At 46.5% G+C, this 21,545-nt stretch overlaps 2 protein-coding genes across 21 annotated transcripts in view; one reads left to right on the top strand and one right to left on the bottom strand.

Annotated features, from left to right (window-relative positions):
• The window catches only part of FKBP15 (FKBP prolyl isomerase family member 15), a 71,397-nt gene extending 67,191 nt beyond the window's left edge, over positions 1–4,206 (bottom strand). For 8 of the 19 annotated variants that reach the window (XR_010593654.1, XM_065572445.1, XM_065572447.1 and 5 more), the window contains exon 1: positions 4,036–4,206. Coding sequence is in view for 12 of the 19 variants with exons in the window: in XM_065572445.1 (XP_065428517.1) it covers positions 4,036–4,088 (53 nt within the window). In the remaining 7 variants the exon portion in view is untranslated. Of the gene's footprint in view, positions 1–3,421; positions 3,540–4,021 lie in introns of those variants that run through there. The other 11 variants (XM_065572442.1, XM_008173801.4, XM_065572446.1 and 8 more) reach the window with 6 other exon arrangements.
• A 78-nt stretch (positions 4,207–4,284) lies between these two features.
• The window catches only part of SLC31A1 (solute carrier family 31 member 1), a 71,955-nt gene continuing 54,694 nt past the window's right edge, over positions 4,285–21,545 (top strand). The window contains exon 1 of one of the 2 annotated variants that reach the window (XM_005295585.4): positions 4,285–4,421. The gene's annotated coding sequence lies outside the window, so the exon portion shown is untranslated. The remainder of the gene's footprint in view (positions 4,422–21,545) is intronic. The other variant, XM_065572464.1, reaches the window with a different exon arrangement.

Here is a 21,545-nt window from a genome sequence, read left to right as displayed (position 1 = left end):
AACATTTGCAGTAGTGTTGGGAGCAGTGCATTATGGGCAGCTATCCCAGCATTCATGTGGTTGCTACGTGCTTTTCAAAACGGGGGGGCGAGGGGGTGGAGTGTGACAGGGAGTGTGGAGGGAGAGAGAGAGTGCTTTTTGGAGCGTGTCAGCACTCTATTTTGCAAGTTCCGAACTCCTGGCCCCCTGCTCATCCATTCACTCACTCAACGCAAACAGCAAACGGTTTGCTTTTTTCTGTGGTATGAGCTTTGAAACCGGCACTTCCACATTCCTGCAGCCGGTCACAACAATGGAGAGGATTGGCTACTTGACAAGGTGATCAGTACAGCGCTGCAGGTTGATTCCTGGTACACACTCACAGGGGAGAGTCATAGCCACACCGCTGTATGTCTTATGCTTCTCAGGGAGGTGGAGTACCTGCAGCGGTGTACCCAGGGAGATACAGCGCTGCAAGTGCCCTGCCAGTGTGGACGGGGAGTGAGTTACAGCACTGTGGGAGGCTTTACAGCGCTGTAGCTCGCAAGTGTAGCCAAGAGAACATCTATAAAATCAAACTACCCCTACGAAAACAAACTCACAGATTTCCTGACAAAGATATTCCAGGCTCCATGTTTCCGACAGCATGCCCTGAAAGGTCATTTTCTGTACACTGTTTTTCTAACACTATTACAAATTCTGGGGTGAGCCCAAGCTTTATTGCGGCTCTCTGTGGAATGTAGTACCTCAGCATATTTCCCCACAGGAAAAGCAGTAGTAGAAACTGATTTTAAACAGCATTTTTTTTCCACAGCAGTGATTTTCTGAAAGCACATGTGATCTTCTAAGTAGAATATTACAAACAACTGATTGCCATTTGTACTTGAGAAGTTTGTGGGAAGAGGGGATTAGTGTTCAGCTTTTTTTTTTTTTTTTTAAATCTACAAAAACTAAAAATGGAAGAGAAACTTAGATGCGTCACAAGTTAACTTCGTTTGCAAACTCACAATTAACCTCATCACAAGACCATCACACCCTCCTGACTCCACTTCCTTTTGAAAATAAGGAAGCAGCAGCAGGTCTTCTAATATACGGGCTTGTCTACACTTACTGTACACTACAGCGATTGATCCACTGGGGATCAATTTAGTGGGTCTTAGCAAGTCCAGCTACATTATTCACGTAGCTGGTGTTGCTTAACTTAGGTCGACTTAACCCAATAATGTTTTCCTGTGAGAAAACTACGAGCACCACAGAGCCAACTCTGCATGTAAGGGTGGCTACAGGACACAGGGAGAAGATAGATACCCTAAATAAAAGTGAATTATAAAATAAACTCAAATGACCTTTAGAATAAAGAGAGTAGATACACTTTGGAAAATAAGGGCATCAACCATACTGGATTTGCTTTAGAGGGATCTAGTACTACTCCTTTTTCCATTGGGAGCCGGTGAGCAGCATTGGAACTGCCAAGCCAAAAACCAGATGTCATGATAGATGGAACTTTCCTTTCTCAATCTACCATGTATCTATCGTACTTGTGTGTAGTAACTGAGCACCTCACTCTTTTAGTGCATTATCCTTACATGCAACCACACCTGTGAGTTAGGAGAGAGAGTGCTATTATCCCCATTGGACAGATTAGGAATGGAGGCACAGAGAAACTGAGGGTATGACTACACCGTAGTTGGGAGCATGCCTCCAGACCAGGTAGACAGATTTGCGCTAGCTCCTCTTGAGCTAGTGTGCTAAAAATAGTGCAGTGGATATTACGGCATGGGCAATGGCTCAGGCTAGCCACCTAAGTCCAAGTGCACACACCCCACCCCACCAACTGAGCTCAGGTAGCTATCCCAAGCCGCCACCTGTGCTCCACCGCCACACTGCTATTTTTAGTGAGCTAGCAGGAGGAGAGCTAGTGGAATGACTACCTGGGTTGGGGGCACACACACAGGCATTCTTAGATCTCCCAAGTCACAGGCTCTTGGACCATATTTCCTCATACAACAAGGGGGTCCTCTAAGAATTTTCTCCTCAGGGGGAAGACAATTGTTTTCCATTGGGAGCCAGTGACCAGCACTGGCACTGCCAAACCAACTACCTTATCTCTCTACCTTTCAGTTGACAATTATTCTGGATCATTGCCCATCTCTAACACAAAGGGTCACTGTAGGTACCAACAAGATTTCCCTAGTATGGGATTTAAAATGAGGAGGGTATTTCACAACATTATATTCTCAAATAGTTCTGTCTGCCCTGGAGGAGTACTTAAATGATACTGCTCTGACTGCACCAGAGCTGCCTTCTCCTGGTTAGTGGTTAGACAGAAGTCCTGCTGCTGTATGAGGACTGGCAGCATGAGCTCTTTGCTTCCTTTGTAGCCCAACTTACTGAAAGGCCACATTTAATAATGAGCCAGGTTGAGAATGCAGTTTTTATTTATTAACACACTCTCTCTCTGAAGAGCACTTTTCCACTTGCAAAATTTGACCTGTAGTTTCTTATTTCGTGACAACCTTGCACCAGCAATTCACAATAGTCTGAACTCAAAGACATAGGGCCCTAAATCTCCCTGCAGAGTTTAAAGAGCAGGGCTTCGCTACCACTTTTAGTTAGTTCTGAATGGATATAATGCATATACAGCATGAAGCAATAGTGAAAGTCATGGACTTTTTCAAGTAAAGATCAATGATCCCAGAGCAACTGCTAGAACTATTAAGCTGCATCATATGAAAAAGCCTATATAATCTTAGATTTGTATAGTTTCTAAAAACAGGATCCTGCCACTCATGAATGTTTTTCCTTAGCATATTTTAAGAGATTTCTACACAAAAGCAGCCTTAAAACAGGAGGCTGAAATACATTCCTTTATCACTTAAGGAAAGAGTCAACATTATGGACTTCTTAGCCATTTAAAAAAGAATTCTTCCAAGTCACCTGATTAGCTGTAGTTTCGCTTCTAAACTACTTTATGAAAGCCAGCATGACCTGTCATTTTCTTCCCCAGAGTCAGGAATGTTGAAAGACAACTGTTCAAAATACTCCTCTGATTACAGTATCTAATGCAGCCCTTGGAAACACAGTGGAACAAGACTAGACTTTACTCTGATATCAAACATTTACAGTGAAGCTGAATGAAAGTGTCCTACCATTTCAATGCACTGAAGCAGTGTGCATTTTGCAATTCCATTTATAGCAAGCTTACACTTATGGCCTGCCTAGACTAGTCATTTCAAATGGACTGTTGCCATCTCCAGATAAATACTGTATTTGTAATAGACACTGGACTAGAGAGTGAAGCTTTGAGAGAAGTTACTTCATTATACAAAGGATCTCCCGTCAAAGCATGTTGTCAAAGTAACTGGCTGCCAAATTCACTCCTTCCTTTGCCCGAACTTCAGGAATCCACAAACACATTATATGGGTCCTTCTAGCCACTCACCAGGCTTACACCAACAACTAAGATCGGAGAGCAGAAAAGCAAGTCAGCCAAAAAGAAGGCAAAGAGCGTTAAGATTCCAGTTTCAAGTTGCTAACGGGCTGTTTTTAGAAGCAGCAGCGAAAGGACAATGCTAACCCGGCAGCCCCTCGCGAAGGATTACTAGCGCTGCGGCGATGCAGCGACACTACGGCTGGCGCCAGGACGACCTCGGTACAACTCCGCTGTTAGAGGCCCGGCCGACAGCCCCACGCCGGAGCCGACTGTGCCATTGAGCTGTCCCGGAGCGGCCAGCCAAGGGCCATGCACGAAGGGAGGAGGAGGCGGCCCGGCCCGGCCCCCGCTGTCAGTCACTCGTCGGGGGAAAGGGCCAGCCCCGCGACCCGGCAGAGCCCGTGTCCGGCCGGCGATTTGGGACAGGAAGCGAAGCAGGGCAACAGGGGTGACTACAATGACCCCGTGCGGCGAATACCGGAGCCCCTAGGCCTGTGGCTCGCGGGTCACCTCAAACAGGCCCGTCGGGGGCCCAGGCCAGGGAGCCCGCGCGAGCGGGCAGGGAGAGTTGCTGGCACCCCGCGGGGGGGGGGGGGGTGTCAGACCCACCCAGGGGCGCTCACCCTCCTGTAGGGGACAAAAAATCCGCGTCATCCTCCTCCGCGGCCCCGAACATGCTGATTCAGGACGGTCGGTCTCAGCAGCCCGGTTGCACCCGGAAGCCGGACAACAGCCAAGGCAGCTCCAGCGTGTGTCGCAAAACAGTCGCCCGGCAGCACCTAAGGACTCGTTTGCTTTCCAGCGGGGCCTGGGGGCGGGCCTTTGCCACACTGACCAATAGCGCCCATCCCGTCCCGGGAGCGGATCGCGTTGCCCAATGGAGAGACATCCCGCCTTCCAGGGGCAGGTCCAGGCTCCGAGGCCACGTCCGAGGGGGCGGGGTCTGCAGCCCTTGAGTGGGCCCGGGACGGCGGTGGATGAGTCTTGTGCCGGTGTCCGGTCCGGAGCGGTGAGTGCCATGGGGCCGGTTCCTGGAAGGGGTCGCCCTGCTCGCGCCTCTTAGCCGGCTCGGACCCCAGCCCACGTGCCTTGGGCCCGGCAGCCTGAGCCGGCGGCGGAGCCCGGACGCCTGGGTTCCGTTCCTAACGCTGCCACCGGCTCGCCCGGGCCCTTTCTCTCTGCCGCTCCCCCTCCGTGCGGCGGGGACCCGGCCGGCCGGGGGATGCTGCTGAGCCCGTTAGCGGGGGATGGCTCAGATCCTGGGGGCTGGGGCGGGGACACGTGCCCGCCGGGCGAGGCCTGGGTCACTGACGTCTGTGCAGCGCTGGAGGCAGAGGGTTTAACCCCTCGTTGTCTCCGGGGGGAGCGGAAGCTCGCGGGGGCACGATGCCCCCCGATAGCACGTTTCCGCTGGGAGCCCCGGGCGTTCGCTTCCCCTGGGGGCAGATGTGTAGCACAGCAGCTGCTTAACTTTGCATGCCAGCTCTGGGCAGCAGTTTAGGACAGGAAGTAAAAGTGCAGAGTAACCGAAGAGAATGACACCGTAGAGGGCGTTTGGGAGGCAGATTGTACATACTCAATTGGAGTTTGGCCAGTAACCTAGAGATTGCTCCATATTCTTATGAGAAATGTCACAGGTGATTAAGCCCTGGGTCTTGCATCCCAGCCAAAATGACCCCTCTTATAATCCAGTGCTCACTGGACCTACATGGGCATTGTCATTATAGATTCAGAGGGAGAGGTACCCCAGTTCAGCCACCATTTTCTGCAGCACTGCACGCTTTCATTGAGGATTTTGTTTCTGCGTGTTGACTGTCCCAGTCCTCCTTAGCTTATGAATTTTCGCATGATCACAGCACAAGATGTAGCATGGCTATAGGGTTTTTGCGTAAAGTGCCTTGCACTTGAATTCTGAGTATACAAACACTTAAACTACAAAAACAACAAGGAGTCTCGTGGCACCTTAAAGACTAACATTTATTTGGGCATAAGCTTTCGTGGGTAAAAACCTCACTTCTTCAGATGCATAGACTGAAAGTTACAGATGCAGGCATTATATACTGACACATGGGCCTGGTCTACACTATGACTTTAATTCGGATTTAGCAGCGTTAAATGGAATTAACCCTCCACCCAGTCCACACAACAAAGCCATTTATTTCGAAATAAAGGGCTCTTAAAATCGATTTCTGTACTCCACCCCGATGAGCGGAGTAGCGCCACTATTGATATTGTCATTTCAAATTACGGTTAGTGTGGCCGCAATTCGATGGTATTGGTCTCTGGGAGCTATCCCACAGTGCACCATTGTGACCGCTCTGGACAGCAATCTGAACTCGGATGCACTGGCCAGGTAGACAGGAAAAGCCCCGCGAACATTTGAATTTTATTTCCTGTTTGCCCAGCGTGGAGAGCACAGGTGACCACAGATAGCTCATCAGCACAGGTAACCATGCAGGCCGATAATTGAAAAAGAGCACCAGCATGGACCGTACGGGAGGTACTGGATCTGATCGCTATATGGGGAGCGGATTCAGTGCTAGCAGAACTTCATTCGAAAAGATGAAATGCCAAAACTTTTGAAAAAATCTCCAAGGGCATGATGGAGAGAGGCCACAGCCAGTATCCAAGACCATGACCCCGTGGAAGAGACCTCAGGTGAGTTTACCTTTTAAAATATAAAACTTGTTTTAAAAGCAAGCGTTTTTTAATGATTACTTTGCCGTGAGGACTTGGGATGCATTTGCGGCCAGTACAGCTACTGGAAAAGTCTGTTAACGTGTCTGGGGATGGAGCGGAAATCCTCCAGGGACATCTCCCTGAAGCTCTCCTGGAGGTACTCCAAAAGCCTTGCCACAAGGTTTCTGGGCAGTGCAGCCTTATTTTGTTCTCCATGGTAGGACACTTGACCGTACCATGCTTGCAGCAAGTAATCTGGTATCATTGCATGACAAAGCCTGGCAGCGTATGGTCCCGGTGTTTGCTGGCATTCAAGCAACATCCGTTCTTTATCTCGCTGTATAATCCTCAGGAGAGTGATATTGCTCATGGTAACCTGGTTGAAATATGGGAATTTAATTAAGGGGACAGAGGTGGCCGTTCATACTGGGCTGTTTGCCTGTGGCTGAAAAGAAATCCTTCCCTGCAGTTAGCCAAGCGCGGGGGGGGGGGGAATTGGCCCAGAGCTTTTCGTGTTTGGCTAGCAGGGATCTTCCCTGATACCAGCCACGCAGTGGGGGAGGGATAAAGCGATCATCCAGAGAATTGGATGGGGCGGGGGGGTTAGTTTGTTTTCTGCTGCTGGAGGTTAACAGGAAAACCACAGCACTCAACGGGCTTTGCTTGGTATGTGGGAAAGGAGGGCGCAGAAGCTGAAAGACAATGGCTTACCATGGCCGCATGCAAGCCGAATTCTGTTGTCCGGACCTGTGTCTGTGATATCTAGCAGCAAAGCCACAGGTATGCAATATTAAGAGGCAAAATGCGACCTTGCACAGAAATCACATGTGCTATGTAATGTGAATAGTGTTGGTCACCGTGAAAGAGTATAAGCATTGTTCTGCAAAATGTATCTTTTTAAAAAATTCTCTCCTTTTTTCCCTCCCTCCAGCAGCTGCAAATTCTTCAAGCCTCCCTCCTCCGTCCCGAAGGCTATCTCAGATAAGGCGTCGGAAAAAGAAGACGCGAGACGAGATGTTCGCAGAAATCATGGAATCCACCTGCAGGGAAAGAGCTAATCTGAATGAGTGGAAGGACACGGTTTCAAAGTATAGGAAAGAAGCCAGTGAACGTGGGGACATGAGGGACCAACGTGGGGACATGAGGGACCAAGGTGGGGAGAGGAGAGACGCTCGAGATGAGAGGTGGCGGCAGGAAGATCAGAGGAGGCAGGATGCAACGCTGGGGCTGCTGCGTGAGCAAACAGATATGCTCCGGCGTCTGGTGGAGCTTCTGGAACTGCAGCAGGATAACAGAGTGCCGCTACAGCCCCTGTATAACCCCCCTTCCCCCTCACCATGTTCCATAGCCTCCTCACCCAGACGTGTAAGAATGCGGCGGGTGGGAGGCTCTGTACACCCTCCCATTCCACCCCAGGGGACAGCCCTCGCAAAAGGCTGTCATTTTTTAAACCTTTTTTTAGTGGCCTTTTCCTTCTGCCGATCCTCCTCCCAAACCCCACCTGGGTTCTCTCCTTCTTTTTATAATCAATTAATAAAGAATAAATGATTTTTAAATTATAGTGACTTTATTTCCTTTGAAAGCAAGCTGGGGGAAGGGGGAGGGTGGCTTCCTTACAAAGAATGAGTCAATAAAGGGGGCGGGTTTTCATGAAGGAGAAACAAACAGAAATTTCACACTGTAGCCTGGCCAGTCATGAAACTGGTTGTCAAAGCTTCTCTGATGCACAGCGCTTCCTGGTGTGCTCTTCTAATTGCCCTGGTGTCTGGCTGCGCATAATCAGCAGCCAGGAGATTTGCCTCAGCCTCCCACCCCGTCATAAAGGTCTCCCCCTTACTTTCACAGAGATTGTGGAGCACACAGCAAGCAGAAATAACAATGGGGATATTGGTTTGGCTGAGGTCTGAGTGAGTCAGTAACGATCGCCAGCAACCTTTTAAACGGCCAAATGCAGATTCTACCACCATTCTGCACTTGCTCAGCCTGTAGTTGAACAGCTCCTGACTCCTGTCCAGGCTGCCTGTGTATGGCTTCATGAACCATGGCATTAAGAGGTAGGCTGGGTCCCCAAGAATAACTATTGGCATTTCAACATCCCCAACGGTTATTTTCTGGTCCGGGAAGTAAGTCTCTTGCTGCAGCCGTTTAAACAGAGTAGTGTTCCTGAAGACGCGAGCATCATGAACCCTTCCTGGCCAGCCCACGTTGATGTTGGTGAAACGTCCCTGGTGATCCACAAGTGCTTGCAGCACCATTGAAAAGTACCCCTTGTGGTTTATGTACTGGGTACCCTGGTGCTCCGGTGCCAAGATAGGGATATGGGTTCCATCTATCGCCCCACCACAGTTAGGGAATCCCATTGCAGCAAAGCCATCCACTATGACCTGCACATTTCCCAGAGTCACTACCTTTCGTAGCAGCATCTCAGTGATTGCTTTGGCTACTTGCATCACAACAGCCCCCACAGTAGATTTGCCCACTCCAAATTGATTCCTGACTGACCGGTAGCTGTCTGGCATTGCAAGCTTCCACAGGGTTATCGCCACTCGCTTCTCAACTGTGAGGGCTGCTCTCATCTTGGTATTCTGGCGTTTCAGGGCAGGGGACAGCAAGTCACAAAGTTCCATGAAAGTGCCCTTACGCATGTGAAAGTTTCACAGCTACTGGGACTCATCCCACACCTGCAACACTATGCGGTCCCACCAGTCTATGCTTGTTTCCCGGGCCCAGAATCAGCGTTCCATGGATAGAACCTGCCCCATTAACAACATGATCTCCAAAGCACCGGGGCCCGCGCTTTGAGAGAATTCTGTGTCCGTGTCCATGTCCTCATCATGCTTGTCGCTGCGCTGCCATCGCCGCCGCCTCCTTGCCTCGTTTCTCTGGTCCTGGCTCAGCATAAACTGCACGAGAACGCGCGAGGTGTTTACAATGTTCATGACTGCTGTCTTGAGCTGAGCGGGCTCCATGCTTGCCGTGGTATGGAGTCTGCAGTGTTCACCCAGGAAAAAAGGCACGAAATGGTTGTCTGCCGTTGCTTTCATGGAGGGAGGGGTGAGGCTGTACCCAGAACCACCTGCGACAATGTTTTTTGCCCCATCAGGCACTGGGATCTCAACCCAGAATTTCAATGGGCGGGGGAGACTGCGGGAACTATGGGATAGCTACCCACAGTGCAACGCTCGGAAATGGATGCTAGCCCCGGTACATGGACGCACACCGCCGAATTAATGTGCTTAGTGTGGCCGCATACATTCGACTTTATACAATCTGTTTCCAAAATTCGAATTATATAAATTCGGATTAATCCCGTAGTGTAGACATACCCATGGAGAGCAGGGAGTTACTTCACAAGTGGAGAACCAGTGTTGACAGGGCCAATTCAATCAGGGTGGATGTAGTCCACTCCCAATAATAGATGAGGAGGTGTCAATTCCAGAAGAGGAAAAGCTGCTTCTGTAATGAGCCAGCCACTCCCAGTCACTATTCAAGCCCAGATTAATGGTGTTAAATTTGCAAATGAATTTTAGTTCTGCTGTTTCTCTTTGAAGTCTGTTTCTGAAGTTTTTTTGTTCAATGATAGTGACTTTTAAATCTGTAATAGAATGACCAGGGAGATTGAAGTGTTCACTTACTGGCTTTTGTATGTTACCATTCCTGATGTCCGATTTGTGTCCATTTATTTTTTTGCGGAGGGACTGTCCGGTTTGGCCAATGTACATGGCAGAGGGGCATTGCTGGCACATGATGGCATATATAACATTAGTAGATGGCAGGTGAATGAGCCCTTGATGGTGTGGCTGATGTATTTGGGTCCTCTGATGGTGTCACCAGAGTAGATATGGGGACAGAGTAGGCAACGAGGTTTGCTACAGGGATTGGTTCCTGGGTTGGTGAGAGTGAAGGATCATTTTCCAGGATACGTTGTAGATTGTGGATAATGTGCTGGAGAGGTTTTAGCTGGGGGCTGTATGTGATGGCCAGTGGTGTTCTGTTACTGATACTTGATACTTAACACTTAAACTGTTGCTAATTTGAACTTGACTACTGGGAGATGTAATAGTATTTGCATTTCAAGCTTTGCCACTGATACTTGATTAGCATTTCTCAATGCAACCCCTCTGTGAACAAAGCTGTAGGGACGGTGTGTTGAGGGGAGAAAGTCATTAAAATAATTTAAAACAAAATTCTAACTCCGGTCTGGCTTCTATTCTGGGCTATGTGTTCCATTACCTTCCACTTCCTGCTGAGTTGTCTATCCTTTAACCCTCTGGAACGATGCCTGATCAGAACCCCAAACTGAAGGAATCTGGTATGATTCTGAGACTTGAGGTGCTCCAGGTTCATATGTGGCTTACGCTGTGCACAAACGAATAGGAGTTTGGTAGCAGTGATGCACCAGGTCCTGACCCAGGGGCACATCCCTGAACTCATTAAGTTGTGGTGAGGTGAGTGGGTAAGAGGAGGATGATGCTGGTTGGTAAGTCTATGGAGTTAGTCTGGTGTGGATGGGAAGGTTAAGCAGATCTGTTCTGTTTACTCTACTAACACAAGAGCATTGATTTAGAAGGGGAGAGCTAGAACTACCCATGAGAAAAATCTCCACATACCATTTTTAACATACCCTCACTATTTCTGTGATAGAGGTGCAAGTGCAGCAGGAGGGTCAGGCACCAACAGTGTGTCAAGACTTTACTGTTTACAGGAGCACAATACTGCTTTTTGCCAAGCATGGGGCATTACAGCTTTGCTTATGGATCTGAGCAGTGACCATGTAAATCTTCAATTTGCTGTGTTGTTGGAGGGATAATAAAAGATGTAGACAGTCCTCCATGCTCCGGACTTGGTTTGGCTTCTGAGAAGTGGCCTGGAGTGCAGGAAGTGTTGTACAATACACAACTCTGTGATGAAGTTTTGCAAAAGTAAATATTTCAAGGAAAATGGAACACAAAATTGCTATTTTTCCCACCCTGTTCATGACCAATACTGAAAAAGTCTACTGATCCTGAAAAGATTTGTATTGGCCCTGTGTCAAGGTTCCTTCCCCACTTTGAACTCTAGGGTACAGATGTGGGGACCTGTATGAAAATCTCTAAGCTTAGCTACCAGCTTAGATCTGCTTTTGCTGCCACCACCCAAATTATTTATGAGTTATTTGGGAAACTCTGTCTACCTCCCCTCCCCCTCGAATATCTCCCTCCCAAGTACTATACCCCTTCCCTGGGTAGCCTTGAGAGACTTCTCCACCAATTTGCTGGTGAACACCGATCTTAAAACAAGGAGAAATTAACTATTCCCCCTTCTTTCCCCCCACCAATTCCTGGTGAGTTCAGATCCAACCCCCTTGGATCTTAAATCTAGGAAAAATCAATCAGGTTCTTAAAAAGAAGGCTTTTAATTAAAGAAAGAGAGGTAAAAATCATCTCATTAAAATCAGGATGGAAAATAACTTTACAGGGTAATCAGATTCAAAGAGCCCAGAGGACCCCCCTCTAGCCTTAGGTTCAAAGTTACAGCAAACAGAGGTAAACCCTCTAGCAAAAGGAATATTTACAAGTTGAGAAGACAAAGATAAACCTAACACGCCTTGCCTGGCTTGTTACCCGGGGTTCTTTCAACCCAAAGCTCTTGGTAACTTTTACTCTTTGCGAGGAGGTGTCAGGAAATAAATCAGGAGAGACATGGCCGTCCGAGTGATAGATGGCTGACACAAACAGGACAACACAAGAGTGCTTTCACTTAAAGGTAAACTTTACTTAGACTCAAGCACTTACACACGTCTGCAACAAGATTAGTAAAACACCTCCAACCCTTGATAATTAGTGAGGTTCTTACCCACGAAAGCTTATGCTCCCAGTACTTCTGTTAGTCTCAAAGGTGCCACAGGACCCTCTAATGCTGAGTGTGGCTCTCGAGTGGCACAGTGGCAGTCCATCTGCTGCTGGGGAACACAAGATGCATCCAGAGGGAGAGACCAGTCCCAAAGAGTCCCCCAAAGGAGTCCCCTTATTTATACATTAGTAATAGAATGACATGTCCCTTAAAGAAACCTTGTTAAGTAAGCAGTTTCAAGCAAGAGATTCCTTCTGATTATTGATTAACGAGGTGTGGGTTTTTCCAGAGTCTGCAGCTCTGAGACCCTGTGACATTATTGATATAATCTGGGACCATATAGATCATTGTTGCAACCAAGGTCCTGTAGTGGCACGCAAATCTTGTATAAAGGGGGTCAAATGGGGTGTCTAAGACAAGGTTATGGTTTACTGGTTATGATTATGCTGTCTATATGTGTGTATCACTTTTGTAGTTGAAGTTATGAATATTGGCTCTATACTATCTGTATTTCAAACTTATGCTATGCTGCTGGGTGACATCCCAGACAAACTGGTGTTAGCTCTGCCTAGCCTGCTTGATGGCCCATTAAGGACCATCAGCTATACAATGGACCCATTGAGAGAAGGCAGACACGCCTTGTAACTCAGCAAAGTATGCAGGGACTGGCCCATGTGACTCCAGACTCCATTTTGCTGTAATTTTCCACAGTAAGAACAAAGAGGTGTTCTTACACCTGGAAAAGACTATATAAGGCTAATGCCTCATCTCCATCTTGTCTTCAATCCTGCTTCATACCTCTGGAGGAACTTTGCTACAAGCTGAAGCTTTGAACAAAGGACTGAGGACCCATCCCAGCGGGGGATGTATTCCAGAGACTTGATTTGAACCTGCAGTTTATTCCATCGCTGCTGCAAGCCTGAACCAAGAACTTTGCCATTACTGTATGTAATTGATTCCATTTAACCAATTCTAACTCTCATCTCTATCTTTTTCCTTTTATGAATAAACCTTTAGATTTTAGATTCTAAAGGATTGGCAACAGCGTGATTTGTGGGTAAGATCTAATTTGTATATTGACCTGGGTCTGGGGCTTGGTCCTTTGGGATCAGGAGAACCTTTTTCTTTTACTGGGGTATTGGTTTTCATAACCATTTGTCCCCATAACGAGTGGTACTGGTGGTAATACTGGGAAACTGGAGTGTCTAAGGAGATTGCTTGTGAGACTTGCAGTTAGCCAGTGGGGTGAGACTGGAGTCCTCTTAGTCTGGCTGGTTTGGTTTGCCTTAGAGGTGGAAAAAACCCCAGCCTTGGGCTGTAACTGCCCTATTTGAGCAATTTGTCCGGAGTTGGCACTCTCAGTTGGGTTCCGCCAGAACCGCATTGTCACAGTGGCGTAGTCGTGCTTGGATCCACAGAACCAGGTCAATTAAGCTTTGGATCAGAACCCCACGTTATCCAAATTTGAATTTTGGGATTGAGAGTTTGGTTGGTTAAAGAGCAGTTGCAATGGGTGAGCAAAGAGCATATGAGGGCCTTGACAAAAAAGCCCTGAAAGATTTGTGTTCAGAAAAGGGGATAAGCTTTAGAAAGAAAGCTACAAATCAAGAACTGAGAGATCTGTTAATGGCCAGTGATCAGAAGGCAGAAGCAATTGAAAAGCAAAAGGCAGCAAGTAAACTTCAACTTGAACATGAACAAAGACTGGCAGAAATTCGATTGCAGGAACTAGAAGCTGAGGCAAAAGTGCAAAGATTTCAGCTCCAAGTCAAAAAAGCAAGGGAAGAAAAGCAGAAATTGTATCCTCTTGAAAGTCCGGTTTATAACAATGTTGGTATGTTGTATAACTCTGAGCAGTTGTCTGGGTGTAACCAAATGTACCCCAATTCTGCCACCTTTTATGTAAATGCTTTTACTGTGTGTTCAGTAAAGGGTGACTCCATAACTGGTGCCAATGCTCTGTATGGGAGTGGTAATGAAAGATTCACAGAGAATGTAAAAGTCAATGGTAAAAGCTGTGTAGGGCAAATTATGGCTTCTAACATCACTCTTGTTAAAGCAGATCTTGTCAAAGAGGAAGATTATTTACCAAATCAGAGTGTAAATGTTGTAGTCCTCTATGAGTTTACTGTCCGTGTGCCTTTAGCCAGAATCCACCTTGAATGGAATGGTGCTAAGCATGAGGTTATAGCTGGTGTAAGGAAGTTATTGCCTAAGGATCTTTTGATTGGGGAAAATGTTAAAGCTTTGTTCAGTCCAGGTGGTCAGTCACAGGACAGGAATGATCTTAAACCTGTGTCTATTGTGGGCAATGATTTGCCTGGGGAGGGTTGCTCCAAAGGTTTGTCTGAGAAGAGCTATTTGTCGGTAAATGAAGTTTCTGAATGTCGGTCTAGTGTCTCAGAAGTGAATCTGGAGTTGAATCAAGAGCAGCAAAATCTTATTGGGCAGGAAAATGTTTCTCTGGAGCAGACTAAAGAGGATGGTCAGGTGGAAGCCCTAACTGAGGAAGGAAAGGGTGGATTTTTGATGGGTGATGCATTGGTGGCTAGTACAGCTTGTAAAAGTGAATCTGAAAAGGGTAACTGTGATTTGCTGGCAGTGGCTCAGTGTAGTAAGAAGAACAGTTTATCGGTTGGGAGTGGCAAGGTGCCTGGTAAGGAAGCTGCCCCACTCTCCCAGTCTTTGTCTGTAATCAGCCCTGTGTGCTGGGACAAAGGAGAGGAAGGCAGGAAAAGTTTGGAGGAGCCTGGGCAGCCTTGTGAGCTGATGGCTTTGTCTAGTCAGCAGTTTGGGAAGGCAGGGATAGTGGAAGATGCATGTCCCTATACCTTACCTGTTTCCTGTGTGGAGAATAGTGACAGTGAAGGAAATGTGCCTGTGTCTGTCAGGGGTATTGACTTGCCTATGGAGGAAGCTACCTCAGTCTCCAAGCAGTTGTCTGTGAACAGCCCTGTGTGCTGGGACCAGGGAAATGAAATCCCGAGCTATGTGTCTGGTAAAAAAGGTGTCTCCAGCTCTTCTTTGTCTGTGGAGCAAACAGAAGGTGCCTTTCGGCCTGTGATGGTTGAGGTTAGTACAGTTGTCTCAAAGTTGGTTCTGAATTCAACTAAAGCCCAGGAAGGGAATGGTCCTAAGTCTGTGTCTGCTGGGGAGACTGGCACTGTAACTAAGTTGCATACAGTTAGTGTCTTAGCAAAATCCCAGAGACCAGACAATTCTGGTGCTTGTATTTTGCCTATGGCTAGTGTGTGGTTGGTAAAGGGTGTAGCAACACTGTCTAATCAGGGTAATACCCTAGCCGGGGCACACGGAGAGCATGCAGGTGATTTGGTTGTGTTACCTACTGATGGTGTGGAAACTTGTAGCAAGAAGGAAAGGATTCCTAAACTTGTGTGTGGCAAAGGAAAGGGAAATGTTTCTAACCTTTCATCTAGGAAGTCTATGGGTTTGCCTGAAAGGGGATTGTGTAGAAATCTGCCTGATGGGCCAAAGGAGATCCTGGATGTAAGTAAGACCCAGAAAAAGTCTGTTGTTGCTCAGGAAAGTGTTCCTTTAGAGCAAGCCCTAGGTGAAGAGGGTAAGGGCAGAATTTCTGTGAGGGGTGATTTGCTGCTTAAAAAAGCTCCTGGGGAAAGGAATCCTCATGGTAATTTGTGCAAGCAGTTCCCTGCAAATGAAGGGTGTGAGAGTAATTTAATCAAGGAAGTTTCAGTTCCTAACAGCCAGAAATTTTCTGTTGTGAATGGATCCGCTGACTTTCCTTTCGAAAGATCCAGTGTGGGTAGCTTTGAGAAGGTCTCAGATGGAGTAAGAGCTGTTAAGAAAGTTGAGCAGCCCTATAACCGAGTGGCTGTGTGTGGCCAGCTTGTTGGAAAGACAATGGTGTTGGAACAGGAATGTATCCATTCCAATTCTTTAAGTGAGCAGTCTGTGCTTCAGGGTCTGAGGACAGATTTGGTTACTGGTGTTTCAAAGCAGAACAGTTTTATGGCTAAATGCTTGAGGATGCAGGGGAGAGCAAGCAAACTCTCACCCTCAGACTCTTTGGATTTGTGTGGTATCTCTTTAAGACAGAGTCCAGCCTTGGAAATGATAACAGTTAAGGATATGAAAACTGGTGGACTGGCTTCTGTCTGTGGTAATGCAAATTACTTGTCTGGCTGGGAGGGGAAGGACTTGCTAATAGCTGTTAGCACAGAGGGCCCACCCCATCAGCCAGTAAATTCTGTTAAGCAAGAAAAATCAGGGTGTGATCCTGCAGGACAAGGAGGAAAGAGAAAACTAAATTTTGCAAAGGAAAGCCACAGGTTAACCCTAAAATGCCCAAACTCCAATGGTATTGAGCCAAAGGTGTGGCATGACAGCCATGATTGTAGATGAACACTTGCAATGGATTTGTTGTTAATGCTAATGGTAATTTTGTAACTGATGTGTTGCTATTACCAAGAACTGTAAGAATGTACAATGTCCCTAATCTGTTGGAAAATCCCTTGAACATGTTAAAAGGAATACATGAGAACACACTTTATGTTAAAAGGCCTTGCTATACTAATGTTTCACAGTTGATGCCTGTAAACAGTATTGGAACTTTTCACAGGAGAAAAGACATTCCAGACCTAATGTACTGTATGAGAAGGAAAACTAAGGCACACTACCATATTGCCTTCATGGCTAAATGCCAAGATTCCTGTACTATGAACATCATTAATATCTGCATTTATTTGATGTTAATTGGGTTCCAAACATTTGCCCGAGCTTGTATGGATAAAGTAGCTGTTTTCTTTAGCTCTTGGCAAGGTCACATGAGACATACAGGAACCATGCTGCAAGAGCAGATCCAATCCACTATTGTTCTAACCAAGTTTTACCTTGTTTGTAAAGAGGTACAATCATGTTGTTGAACACAATTTTGATAAACCATTTCGGTTGTTCTTTAGCCAGCTAAGCCATAGTGAGATAAACCCAAGGATGGGGAGCTCTTGGGATGCAGTCAGTGATGTTTGTGTCATCCCTTCCTGCATCAATTTTGCGTTGGGGGTGTGACATTATTGATATAATCTGGGACCATATAGATCATTGTTGCAACCAAGGTCCTGTAGTGGCACGCAAATCTTGTATAAAGGGGGTCAAATGGGGTGTCTAAGACAAGGTTATGGTTTACTGGTTATGATTATGCTGTCTATATGTGTGTATCACTTTTGTAGTTGAAGTTATGAATATTGGCTCTATACTATCTGTATTTCAAACTTATGCTATGCTGCTGGGTGACATCCCAGACAAACTGGTGTTAGCTCTGCCTAGCCTGCTTGATGGCCCATTAAGGACCATCAGCTATACAATGGACCCATTGAGAGAAGGCAGACACGCCTTGTAACTCAGCAAAGTATGCAGGGACTGGCCCATGTGACTCCAGACTCCATTTTGCTGTAATTTTCCACAGTAAGAACAAAGAGGTGTTCTTACACCTGGAAAAGACTATATAAGGCTAATGCCTCATCTCCATCTTGTCTTCAATCCTGCTTCATACCTCTGGAGGAACTTTGCTACAAGCTGAAGCTTTGAACAAAGGACTGAGGACCCATCCCAGCGGGGGATGTATTCCAGAGACTTGATTTGAACCTGCAGTTTATTCCATCGCTGCTGCAAGCCTGAACCAAGAACTTTGCCATTACTGTATGTAATTGATTCCATTTAACCAATTCTAACTCTCATCTCTATCTTTTTCCTTTTATGAATAAACCTTTAGATTTTAGATTCTAAAGGATTGGCAACAGCGTGATTTGTGGGTAAGATCTAATTTGTATATTGACCTGGGTCTGGGGCTTGGTCCTTTGGGATCAGGAGAACCTTTTTCTTTTACTGGGGTATTGGTTTTCATAACCATTTGTCCCCATAACGAGTGGTACTGGTGGTAATACTGGGAAACTGGAGTGTCTAAGGAGATTGCTTGTGAGACTTGCAGTTAGCCAGTGGGGTGAGACTGGAGTCCTCTTAGTCTGGCTGGTTTGGTTTGCCTTAGAGGTGGAAAAAACCCCAGCCTTGGGCTGTAACTGCCCTATTTGAGCAATTTGTCCGGAGTTGGCATTCTCAGTTGGGTTCCGCCAGAACCGCATTGTCACAGACCCCAATAGATATTCCTGCTCTTTTAAAATGCATGTATCAGCAACTTCAACACAATTCTTATCAGGAAGGACGCGGGGTCAAGCTGCCTTTTCTGTGGCACCCCAAAACCCCCTCCCCTCCTGCCTTGGTCAAGCTGAGTTTGCTGAATGGCCAATTTCAGCTTGCTGACTAGGTTGCTTTTTAACAATAAGCCATTGTGGTTTTAAGCACTTTTCTGGTTTGCCAAAGTCTCCCCGTACAGGCTGTTACTTACAAGTTTGAAATATGAGAGACTTGTTCAGAAAGATTTGGAGAGCATGGATTGATGTCCGGTCCCTCTCAGTCCCAAGAGCGAACAACCCCCAAAACAAAGAGCACAAACAAAAGCCTTCCCCCCCACCAAGATTTGAAAGTATCTTGTCTCCTTATTGGTCCTTGGGGTCAGGTGTCAGCCAGGTTACCTGAGCTTCTTAAGCCTTTACAGTAAAAGGAATTTGGGGTCTCTGGCCAGGAGGAATTTTATAGTATTGTACACAGGAGGGCTGTTACCCTTCCCTTTATAGTTATGATACCCTGCCAGCAAGGAAGTTGTTGCAAGACTTTTCGTGATGATATTAGTAGATGCCGCCTCTGAAAAGAATGCTTTTTTACCCTTGGAAAGTAGAGATTCTTGTCTGCTTTAAGTGGCTGTAGTCTTGGCTCTTAGCTGTAGCAGACCAGAGCTTAGGTGACATTGAAACTGCAATGGAACTGAAGTATGAGGGAAAGAAAAATAATAAGAACAATTAGAATAGTGTGAGTCTAAGGTCTGATGACTTGTAAGTTGCTGGACTTAGCATCAGATGCTTTATACTAGTAGTTCTAGTTCAGAAGTGGGCAAACTATGGCCAGTGGGCCACATCCAGCCCAGGGAACCATTCTACCCAGCCCTGAGCTCCCAGCCAGGGAGGCTAGACCCCGGCCTCTCCTCTGCTGTTCCCCATCCCGCGCAGCCTCAGTGGGTCATGCCACCAGCACTCTGGGCTGCCGCTCCTGCTGGGCAGCACTGGCGGCAGGGCTGCGAGCACCTGCTGCTCTGAACAGCATGGTGGGGAGTGGGGTGGATAAGGGGCAGGGGATCCCAGGGAGCAGGAGGCGGTTGGATGGGGCGGAGATTCTGGGGGGGCAGTCCATGATGGGGAACATGGGGGTGTTGAATAGGTGTGGGAGTCCCGGGGGCACTGTCTGGGGGCGGGGGTGTGGATAGGGGACAGGGTGCGAGGGGGGGTCCCAGAACAGGGCGGTCAGGGGACAAAGAGCGGGGGGGGTTGGATGGGTCGGGGTTCTGAGGGAGGCAGTGAGGCGGTGGGAAGTGGGAGGGGGCATATAGGGGCTGGGGGCCAGGCTGTTTCGGGAGGCACAGCCTTCCCTACCGAGCCCTCCATAGTTTTGCAACGCTGATGTGGTCCTTGGGCCAAAAAGTTTGCCCACCCTGTTCTAGTTTTTACTCTTTGTAGTTTATGATCGATCAGATCATAGAATCATAGAACTGGAAGGGAACTTGAGAGGTCATCTAATCCAGTCCCCTGCACTCAGGGCAGGACTAAGTATTATCTAGACCATCCCCGACAGGTGTTTGTCCAACCTGCTCTTAAAAATTCCCAATGATGGAGATTCCACCACCTTCCTAAGCAATTTATTCCAGTGCTTAACCAATCTGACAGTTAGGAAGTTTTTCCTAATGTCCAACCTAAACCGCCCTTGCTGCATTTAAGCCCATTGCTTCTTGTCCTATCCTCAGAGGTTAAGAAGAACAATTTTTCTCCCTCCTCCTTGTAACAACCATTTTATGTACTTGAAAAGTGTTATCATGTCCCCCCTCAGTCTTCTCTTCTCCAAACTAAACAAACCCAATTTTTCAGTCTTCCCTCATTGGTCATGTTTTCTAAACCTTCAGTCATTTTTGTTGCTCTTCTCTGGACTTTCTCCAATTTGTCCACGTCTTTCCTGAGATGTGGCGCCCAGAACTTGACACAATACTCCAGTCGAGTAGTCTAATCAGCATGGAGTAGAGCGGAAGAATTACTTCTTATGTCTTGCCTACAACACTCCTGCTAATACATTCCAAAATGATGTTTACTTTTTTTGCAACAGCCTTACACTGTTGACTCATATTTAGCTTGTGATCCACTATGACCTCCAGATCCCTTTCTGCAGTACTCCTTCCTAGGCAGTCATTTCCCATTTTGTATGTGTGCAACTGATTGTTCCTTCCTAAATGGAGTACTTTGCATTTGTCCTTATTGAATTTCATCCTATTTACTTCAGACCACTTCTCCAGTTTGTCCAGATCATTTTGAATTTCTATCCTCCAAAGCACTTTCAACCCCTCCCAGCTTGGTATCAACCACAAACTTTATAAGTGTACTCTCTATGCCATTATCTAAATCATTGATGAAGATATTGAACAGAACCGGACCCAGAACCAATCCCTGAGGGACTCCACTTGTTATGCCCTTTGAGCATGACTGTGAATCATTGATAACTGCTTTCTGGGAACAATTTTCCAACCAGTTATGCACTCACCTTATAGTAGTTCCATCTAGGTTGTATTTCCCTAGTTTGTTTATGAAAAGGTCATGCGAGACTGTATCAAAAGCCTTACTAAAGTCAAGATATACCATATCTACCGCTTCCCCCATCCACAAGGCTTGTTACCCTGTCAAAGGAAGCTATCAGGTTGGTTTGACACCATTTGTTCTTGACAAATCCATGCTGACTGTTATTTATCACCTTATTATCTTCTAGGTGTTTGCAAAATGATTGCTTAATTATTTGCTCTATTATCTTTCCAGGTACAGAAGTTAAGCAAACTGGTCTGTAATTCCCCAGGTTTTCCTTATTTCCCTATTTATAGATGGGCACTGTATTTACCCTTTTCCAGTCTTCTGGAATGTCTCCTGTCTTTCATGACTTTTCAAAGATAATCGCTAATGGCTCAGATATCTCCTCAGTCACCTCCTTGAGTGTTCTAGGATGCATTTCATCAGGCCCTGGTGATTTGCAGACATCTAACTTGTCTAAGTAATTTTTGACTTGTTCTTTCCCTATTTTAGACTCTGATCCTACCTCATTTTCACTGGTATATACTATGTTAGACATCCAATCGCCACCAGTCTCCTTGGTGAAAACCGAAACAAAGAAGTCATTAAGCATCTCTGCCATTTCCACATTTTCTGTTATTGTCTTTCCTTCCTCATTGAGTAACGGGCCTACTCTGCTCTTGGTCTTCCTTTTGTTTCTAATGTATTTGTAGAATGTTTTCTTGTTTCCTTTTATGGCCCTAGCTAGTTTGATCTCGTTTTGTGCATTGGCTTTTCTAATTTTGTCCCTACATACCTGAGTTGTTTCTTTATATTCATCCTTTTTAATCATCAAACGTGTGGGCCTGAACTGACATTGGATTAGAGTTTCTTTTTTTAGTGATCCAGAACTAGAGATGAAGAAGATCCAAACTGTAGGCCAGTGTAATTGTAGG

This window comes from Chrysemys picta, chromosome 18, assembly GCF_011386835.1.
Source record: "Chrysemys picta bellii isolate R12L10 chromosome 18, ASM1138683v2, whole genome shotgun sequence".
In the NCBI taxonomy this organism is placed as follows: domain Eukaryota; kingdom Metazoa; phylum Chordata; order Testudines; family Emydidae; genus Chrysemys; species Chrysemys picta.
Note: the sequence above shows the minus strand (reverse complement) of the source record. Positions and strands in the feature narration are given on the sequence as shown.